General features: G+C 41.0%; 1 protein-coding gene across 5 annotated transcripts in view; it reads left to right on the top strand.

Annotated features, from left to right (window-relative positions):
- The first annotated feature begins 1531 nt into the window (after positions 1 to 1531).
- The window catches only part of mtmr6 (myotubularin related protein 6), a 70061-nt gene continuing 61740 nt past the window's right edge, over positions 1532 to 9852 (top strand). For 3 of the 5 annotated variants that reach the window (XM_070892247.1, XM_070892245.1, XM_070892250.1), the window contains exons 1-2: positions 1532 to 1661; positions 5249 to 5371. In XM_070892247.1, the coding sequence (XP_070748348.1) occupies positions 1638 to 1661; positions 5249 to 5371 (147 nt within the window). In that variant the 5' untranslated portion in view covers positions 1532 to 1637. Of the gene's footprint in view, positions 1662 to 5248; positions 5372 to 6047; positions 6136 to 6687; positions 6760 to 9852 lie in introns of those variants that run through there. The other 2 variants (XM_070892248.1, XM_070892249.1) reach the window with 2 other exon arrangements.

The following is a 9852-nucleotide window of genomic DNA, read 5'->3' as shown; positions in this document are numbered from 1 at the left end:
CTGCATGCCAACCTTCAATGACTGATGCACCATGACACCCAGGTCTCATTGCACCTCCCCTTTTCCTAATCTGTCACCATTCAGATAATAGTCTGTCTCTCTGTTTTTACCACCAAAGTGGATAACCTCACATTTATCCACATTATACTTCATCTACCATGCATTTGCCCACTCACCTAACCTATCCAAGTCGCTCTGCAGCCTCATAGCATCCTCCTCGCAGCTCACACTGCCACCCAACTTAGTGTCATCTGCAAATTTGGAGATACTACATTTAATCCCCTCGTCTAAATCATTAATGTACAGTGTAAACAGCTGGGGCCCCAGCACAGAACCTTGCGGTACCCCACTAGTCACTGCCTGCCATTCTGAAAAGTCCCCATTTACTCCTACTCTTTGCTTCCTGTCTGACAACCAGTTCTCAATCCATGTCAGCACACTACCCCCAATCCCATGTGCTTTAACTTTGCACATTAATCTCTTGTGTGGGACCTTGTCGAACGCCTTCTGAAAGTCCAAATATACCACATCAACTGGTTCTCCCTTGTCCACTCTACTGGAAACATCCTCAAAAAATTGCAGAAGATTTGTCAAGCATGATTTCCCTTTCACAAATCCATGCTGACTTGGACCTATCATGTCACCTCTTTCCAAATGTACTGCTATGATATCCTTAATAATTGATTCCATCATTTTACCCACTACCGATGTCAGGCTGACCGGTCTATAATTCTGTTATCTCTCTCCCTCCTTTTTTTAAAAGTGGGGTTACATTGGCTACCCTCCACTCCATAGGAACTGATCCAGAGTCAATGGAATGTTGGAAAATGACTGTCAATGCATCTGCTATTTCCAAGGCCACCTCCTTAAGTACTCTGGGATGCAGTCCATCAGGCCCTGGGGATTTATCGGCCTTCAATCCCATCAATTTCCCCAACACAATTTCCCGACTATTAAGGATTTCCCTCAGTTCCTCCTCCTTACTAGACCCTCTGACCCCTTTTATATCCGGAAGGCTGTTTGTGTCCTCCTTAGTGAATACCGAACCAAAGTACTTGTTCAATTGGTCCACCATTTCTTTGTTCCCCGTTATGACTTTCCCTGATTCTGACTGCAGGGGACCTACGTTTGTCTTTACTAACCTTTTTCTCTTTACATATCTATAGAAACTTTTGCAATCCGTCTTAATGTTCCCTGCAAGCTTCTTCTCGTACTCCATTTTCCCTGCCCTAATCAAACCCTTTGTCCTCCTCTGCTGAGTTAAGCGGGGTAATGGTGCTAGCTATGCAGAGCTATTATTAAGTTCAGCTTTTGGCCAGCTTTTGCTAGGTTGGCATGTATGATATTGATTGTATGTCTCCAGGTATATTTTTCTCCCCTTATCACAAAGAGAGTGGATGGGCTTGAGAGGCGAGCAGTGCTGGGGTTTAGAAGGCGTTGTGGAGCAACAGAGGCCGGAAGCGGGAGCCGGGAGCCGGAAGCCGGCGTGTGAAGTTGCTGAGGAGAAGGCGGTGGGTGTGCGGCAGCAAGCCGGAGGGGACGTCAGCTTTGTGTCTGGCGTGGGGCGTGGGGGAAAGAGTGGTTGGGCGTCCGGCAGAAAATAAACTTCCACCTCTTTCTGATTTTCCTCAGTTAACATGGAGCATATCAGGACCCCGAAGGTGGGTGGTTGACGCAGTGTTTAATCATGCGGTGTCGGGCAGAAATGTTTTCTGAATAATTGTATATTTCGGGCCCTGTCACAGCTGCTGAATCCCATGGTATTGGTGACTAAAGCGGGGTAATGGTGCGAGCTTGAGAGAGATGCTGCACGCGTATGGGAACTCATCTACCAGGCATTTAAGAAAATATACAGGCCGTGTATAACCTCTGCCCTGGGTCTATTTATTGCAATACACGATACAAGTTTTATCAGCTGCATTTGCGTTTAGGGCATATTCAGTGTCGCATCTGTTCAGCTCCGGGTTTGTGCTGTCTATAATGTGTTACTGATACATATGTAAACCCGTACTCATCTCTATGTTGCAGAGCACGCGAATCTGTTTAGCTGCCAGGCTACCCTTCCGAGATTGAAAAGTTTGTAATTGTTTTGCGACGTGTTAGGCTGGTTTTGTTATAAGGTGGGGGCGAGTATATTCAAACGGATTTGCGAAATAGCTTGCTGCTCCTTTGAAAATGGGAACTGCCCATGTCCTTTTTGCACTTTTTATCGTGTCATGTTCCAATTCTTCAATTAACACACTTTCACTTGGCTTTTACTATTTGATGTTGAACTATAGTTAGGGGTGACCTGTCAAACCAGTCTATTCTGAGGATGATTAGGCAAGGAATTGTTATTTAAAATAAATAGTTTCCTTTAACTTACCTGTCAAACAGTGAATTCTTTTAGAACAACTATATCGATACTGTAAATGTTCAATCTGTAAATTATAACGTAATCACTTAACTAGCCACAATACTTTATTAACTGGATGCCAAACCTGATGAGTGATTTCTTCTGAATAGCATTGTGGCTCACTTTTGAAATTAACACAGCACAAAAACTCAATTTGACCAAGTCTTTTCCCACAAGCCACATTCCCTTCAATTCCACATATCATTATCATTGCAGCATATTTCTCTTTGGTGCCTTATCAATTGCTGGCAACTTTAAATGCTGATTACCATCTTTTTTTAAACCATAGTGTTTTGCAGATTTAAAAAAACTGTAATCATAATGTGTATGGTATGTATAATGTAAATGTGTTTTGGGATTTGACTGATTTACTGGAATTGCACAAATCTCAGACAGCAATCAGCCAGAGAAATCTATCTAAGATAGATTTGAATTCAACTACCAATAATGAAAGAATATTATAGTTATTTAATCAGTGACTACACTATATCAGTATTCTATAGCAGGAATGGGGTACTGAAGTTGCATGTTCAGCCATGAACTCATTGAATGGCGGTGCAGGCTAGAAGGGCCGAATGGGCTACTGCACCTATTTTCTATGTTTCTATCTATGTTTCTAAGAACCGAACAGCATCACAGTTGCCCACTGTGCAGCAAATATATCTGTGGGCGTAGAACAAAGCCTGCTTGAGAACTCACGGAGCATCGTTCACCCTTTGAACCACAATTTCATGATGTGTTCTGATTTATTGTCTTCACATGAGGAGGATGAAAAGGGTTGCTTCTCCATTATCATTGAAGTGTAAAGTTACTTATTTGCTGTTTCTGAACATCTTTCTCCAATTGTATTTAGAGTATTACCAACAAATGAGTACTGGGTTTGGAATATAATTTCACGGTTTTGTCTTGCAATTCTTAAATTCTCATTGGGCAAGTTACTTCTGCTTTTCAGTAACATATTGGATGCATGAGATTTGTTTGGGGTTATTCAAAATACTTTATTTACTTGTTCTCCATTTGTGTGGACTTGTGGCACTTGATCACCAAAGTTGAAGGAGAGTGGTTTCTGATCACAATGTGAGTTTCTGTAACATTACAACTTTTGGATATACTCAAGGCATTATTAAAATAACATTTTTGTATTTTCGCTCTTTTTTTAAGCCTTTCTGTTAGAATCTGTATCTCATGGAATTATGGATGCCTTGTTTTGTTCAAAATCTTAAAGCAATAGAGATATTTTTACATGGTAGCTTTTTTAATTAGTATAATGACCAAGCTTTACATAGCAATATTTTCATTGTTATGACTTGGGACCGATGCTTTTTTTGCCCACTGAGTATTTTTAGAATTCTGATGTAACCATTACATTTGCACTGCCACAAGCTGAGATGTGCTCTTTGTTCAGTGAAATGAGTTTTAAATCTTTCTATGCACTTCCTGTATTTCAAAGAAGTAACAGTTAATTTCTTTCTCCTGTCAAGATATTTTTGTCATGCCTGCCTGTCATTTTTTTAAAAATATAACAACCTATATATTTGTCCTCTATCTCTCTTGCTCTGAGTCCTGCCAGCTCTGAGGTAGGTGGTGCTGTGCTCTTCCACCCTCCTGCTTCCTACTTACACAGAGGTGGTGCTGTGCTCTCAATACTGCCACACATGAGGCTCATTCAATTTAGGCCACTTGGTGCTTTTAATTCTGATGTGAAATTACATAGAACATACACACAGATACAGGCCATTCGGCCCAACCAGTCCATGCTGGTGTTTATGCTCCACTCGAGTGTCTTCTCATCCTTCCTCATCTAACTCTATCAGCATAACCCTCTCTTCCCTACTCGCGCATGCTTATCTAGCTTCCCCTTAAATGCATCTATACGATTCGCCTCAATTACTCCCTGTGGTAGCGAGTTCTACATTTTCACCACTCTGGGTAAAGAAGTTTCTTTGACTTCCCTATTTGATTTCTTTGTGAGCATCTTACTGGTGGCCTCCAGTTTTGTTCTCTCTCCTCTTCTCCCACCCCCCCCCCCCCCCCAAAAAAAAAAAGTAGACAGTGCTTCCAATCAAAACCATTCATAATTTTGAAGGCCTCTATTAGGTCACCTCTCAGCCTTCACACTCTTGTCTCTCGTCTAACGAGAACAGGATTTGTTTCTTAAATGCTTTGGATGCCATTTAAAAATGTTGAGAAATGTTTGGGAATCTGGTTTTTCAGACTGGGGAGGCAGGATTCCTGATAGTGGTTTCTAATTCTCTTGTGATAACGCTGCTGCTTTCTGACGACATCTCGTCCCATCTCTTCCCCGCCCCCCCCCCCCCCCTTCTCCGATTGAAATTTTTTTTTAAGTGTTTAAGAAATAAAACTGCTGTTCTCAAATTTGATTGCACTGTTAAATAAAACTGGGCTTTTCAGCATAGTATGGGAAAACACTGGAGATTTTAAAATAATGTGAGTTGGAGAGGAAGATATCTCCCTTTTTCCCCCCCCATCCACGCCTCAAGTGGCTACTCCTTCCACACCTTTCTGTTCTCTCCTATTGCCTCTCCCAACTCTATTCTGAATGCCAAATTCTCACCCACTCCCTTGTGATTATTCTTCTTATTGCTACTTCCTGAAGCCTATTCATTTCTTCCTCCTTGCTGTTACATGCAATAGTGTTGCTATCTAGAATGAAAGCATCATAGAATTTTACAGCACAGAAAAGCCATTCGGCCCATTATGCCTGTTATTAATAATGTGAGTAATTTGGTCCTGTTTGTACTGTGACTTATGGGGTGTCGACACCTGTAAAGCCTATTACTTAATCTTATTTCCATTCTTCATTTGTCATTGTTTCTCAAATCTTTCTTACAGGTGGAGCAGGTGAAGTTATTAGATCGCTTCAGGAGTAACAAGTCAATTACTGGAACCTTGTATCTGACTGCAACCCATTTAATTTATAGGGAGCTGACTGCAGACAATCCAAAGGAAATTTGGGTATGTGCTTAAAAATCATGGAGTAAAGCACCAGAGAATTTATTTACTAACTGACAAAATAAGTATACTTTTCAGTATTTTAGTTAGAAAACCAAGCTGATGAAGTGCATTTTGTAAAAATATTGTATTGTAAAAACACTATTGTAATAAAGGAGTATTTTAGCTAATTTTCTTTGAAGAAAGTGTTTTCTTTATTATCAAATATTTCACTCCCTCAGGTCTCCATGCCCTAGACCATTTCCTGACCCCAAAAGTAGACATGTGACTAATATCCATCCCTCTCCAAGAGCTCTTCCAGTGTAACACTAGCTGATGAAAAGTATGAATCTAACTGTCTTGTCTTCCCATTTTATCCTTCCCTTACTGTACTATGTCTTGTTGCTTGTCACTCCAGTCGCCCCCTATCAGCTTGATTATTTGAGAATCTCATTATTTTAGCAATTATATCTTACCAGTAAGATACAATAGAAAATATAAAGCTATGTCAGTTGAATAAATTGTTTGGATTTAATCTCCAAAACAAAGTACAAAGCAGATGATTTCTTTACTTTTTGTTTTTTTTTTTTAGTTTACAAGTGCTAAAACTTTAAATACAATAAAATCTTGACTAGTCAGGTTTTATCATCATCCAAATTTGCTCTGGCCTAAGGCAATCTCTTTCCTTCGCATTTTATAGCACTTCTAATAAAATGCTTCACAAACCCGACAATGGAACAGTCTTGAGAGAAAAGATAGTGGTGGTGACTGAACGCATGGTCAAGGAGGTAGGTTGTAAGGAAGCTATTGAAGGAGGCAGCAAAGCAGAATTTTTCAGGGAGAATGTCCAGCGTGTAGCGCCAAGACTGTTGAAAGCTTTGTGATTGAAGGTGGTGCAGAGACAAGGTGTTGGGGGTGGAAAGGGGGCCAATTTTGGAAAAGTGAAGGACACACTGGAACATGTGGCTTTAGCAGGTTGGAAGGTAGGGATGGGCAAGGCCATGGAGCAGCTTGTAGATGGGGATGGCATTTTAGAGTCTGAAGGTCAAATTGGATCAAAAAGGACACTGGTTAGTTGAGCCTAAGGAAGTAGTTAGCAGGAGATTGGAATTGGGGGGAGGCTTGGGTGCGGAGGTTTTGGTAATAGCTGAACAGAATGCAGGGGCACACATTTGTCCCTGGCATCCACATTCCTATGGGAAGTAGAAGCCACGAATAATATTTCAATGGCCAAAAAGCATATGTAATTGATAAAGTAACTGACTGCATAGAGCCAGGCAACATGTTAAAATGTAGAATTTCTTTTTCACTTTACAAGGTAGCACAGAAACTGCTTGCCACTACTGTGGCATGCCTCTGAGGCAGGAATGTAACCTGTATCCTGCACTGCACTAATGGTCTTCTCCACAAATGTAAGTGCTTGAAATATTACCCAAGTCTAAAACCTTGTGTGACAACAATCAAACTTCCCTGCTACCACTCCCAAGCTCCAGCAATCAAACTTTGTTGCAATCCCTCTCGCCCCACTCCAATCCGTTGGATTGCCTGGCAGAGCCCAGAAAATTGTCTGGCATTGGGGTACATTGTTACATTCAGTGAAGTCCCACTCTGCTGCATTTCCATTTGAACAGAAGTTCAACACCAAAATGTTTTCAAGAAGCTGTTTGAAGTTCAGATTTAGTGTCAACCTCATTTAAATTTCTAAAATACATTTGTTAAGACTTGTTTAGAATCACTCTTCAAGTTCCTTTGTGTGTAATTGTTAATATTTAAAAATTGTGGGGCTTAATACCATAAGTTATTAAATTAACTATTGATGCTCAGCATAATGGATACAGTAACTGCACCATGCAGTGCATGTTGCTGAGAAAGTGGTCAACCTGCTCTCAAACCTATGCAGTGCTGCTCAGAAACTAGCTATAAGGAAGTGAACAAACATGGCCGGCAGATGACTCTCTATTAAATTATTATTCTCTGTGGAGAAATGCTTGATTTCTACTCGCCAATTCATAATGTTGTGGCTGACACTGATCTGGGCACATTCCACCACTCCATCTGTACTGCCTGTAATAAGCATTTTGAGAATTATAACCATAGAAAAAATGTATTCCTGTGAATTTCTTTAATGCACATTTCAGAGTAGGCAGGCTGCATTTAAATAAGGACAGCTGTAATGGCAAACATGGGGACTGCCATATTGTGTTGACTCTTTAAAGGCATTTGTTAGGTCAAGCTCAGGGTCATAACAGGAATGTAATCTGTATCCTGAACTGCACTAATGGTCTTCTCCACAAATGTAAGTGCTTGAAATATTACCCAAGTCTAAAATCTTGTGTGATGGCTATTTCAGTTGTCATTCTGATTTAATGAGCAATTGCATTCGCTAGTTCTTAGTTACTTAACTTCACCGTTTGGATCTGTGCAGCCCTTCACATGAACAATTCATTCTTGGACCACTGTTGCAAATTTTCAACACCAATTTGAAAGCTGTTTTTTGCTAGATTCTGTTCTTGATTCTAGTCACAACAAATAAATTTGACTCTTAACTGCTTCCACAGATGACAACACTCAAGTGAACAAATATTGGAATAGATGTTGTAATTTTGCGATTATAACAACTGTTCCTGTTCATGTTAACAATGTTACTGTTTGTTGTAACAATGATGGGCTGTTGGGAAACAGATGTGAGCACATAATCTGTGTTGTTCACACTGTGGTGCCTCCAAACTCAGCCTGGCATGAACCTACCCTGAAGTCATATTGAAGCTGCAATGAATCTTGGGATAGAGTTTGACACCATTTGCACATTTTGTTTAGAGGTTCCAGCAGATCTTGTGTTTTACTGATGCCAGGCTGAACCTCCATCTGTCTAATGCCTAATCCTCTATTGAGGAAGTGGCTGCTTCAACACACATTTGCAGATCGATCCTGATGTGTACGGTAAACTTTCCATCCAAGTGTGTGTACCTGTCCTACATTTGGGTCTGTATTGGCAGAAAGTGACCTAGTACAAATGCAAATAGTTATACCATTTGAAAGCAGTGGATTTATTGACTCATTTGGGGTTGGTTCTTTTAGGAGCATAGGAACAGGAGTAGACCATTGAGCTCCTCAAGTCTGTTGCACCATTCTGAGATCGTGGCTGCTCTACCTCAACTTCATTTATCCAGTGTTGCTACATAATTCCTTTATACTGTTAGCTAACAAAAATCTAGCGTCCTCAGTCTTAACACAGCAGTTCGATTACCCCGCATCATTCTAAATTCAAGGGAATGCAAACCAAGTTTATGCACCGTGTTCTCGTAATTTAACCCTTTAAGCCCCAGTATAATTCTGGTGAATCTGCGCTGTACCTCTCCAAGGCCAATATATCCTTCCTGAAGTTTGGTGCCTTTAACTGAACAGAGTACTCCAGATTCGGGTCTGACCAAGGCTCTGTACAACTGAAGCATAACTTTCTGTCCTTTTTATTCTCGTCCCTTGAGTTAAAAGCCAACATTCCTTTGGCCTTTTTATTTATTTCTTGTATTTGTGCAGTAGCTTTTAGTGATTTGTGTCCATGGACACGCAAATCCCTTTGAACCTCAATTCCTTGTCTTTTGCCATTTGAAAAAATTGTGATTTTGTCTTTCATGGAACCGAAGTGGATGACCTTGCACTTCTTGACATTAAACTCCATCTGCCACAGTTTTGCCCATTCACTTAGTCTGTCCTTTTGTAACTGCCCCTAACTTGGTGTCATCTGCAAACTTGTATATACAGGTTGAACCTCCTTTTATCCAGAACTCCCTTATCTGGAACCATCCCTCGTCTGGAACCATTCCTGGCCACCGGGTGGCACATGCGCAGAACTCCGACATGAACAAATTGAAGTCCTTCCTCGCTGCCAACTGCTCCAATCGCTGGCCTGACTCTGCGATCCACCACACCCCACCGCCCATGATCTCTCTGCTGCACTCCCAACCCCAAGCCAGCCAGCCCCGATATCCCCTTGCTCAATACCACCAATTTAACGTGACCACCCCTCGTCCAGAACAATCCCTTATCCGGAACAGGCCAGGTTCCGAGGGTTCTGGATAAGGGAGTTTCAACCTGTACAATTTTCTCCATTTACCCAAGTCATATGGTGAAAGCTGAATCTCCAGTACAGATCCCTAGGGAACACCATTTGTCACATCCCGTCAGAATACATTCCCTTTTATTCCTACTCTCTCTGTCTCCTACCTCCCAACCAGTTATATTTTTCCATTTTAAATTTGTCACGTATTTCTATGTCATGAGTACTTGTGTTGGCTAGTTGAGATATGTTGGCTTGCCCTTTCCCATAGGCATTCTGAAGATCTGAAATCGTAAGATTTTTCCTTGACCCAAAAATCAAGAGCAAACTCATTTACTCCTTTCTCCCATACTAGTGGTATAGCTGTGTAGAGGGCTTGTCGGTTAAATGCTGTGTAGGTTATAGCTTCTGATGTGCTTTTTTTCTTGGTGAAAAAAATGATTAAACC

Source organism: Pristiophorus japonicus, chromosome 10 (genome assembly GCF_044704955.1).
Source record: "Pristiophorus japonicus isolate sPriJap1 chromosome 10, sPriJap1.hap1, whole genome shotgun sequence".
Lineage (NCBI taxonomy): Eukaryota > Metazoa > Chordata > Chondrichthyes > Pristiophoridae > Pristiophorus > Pristiophorus japonicus.
The sequence above is the reverse complement of the archived record's forward strand: the minus strand, read 5'-3'. Positions and strand labels throughout refer to the sequence as shown.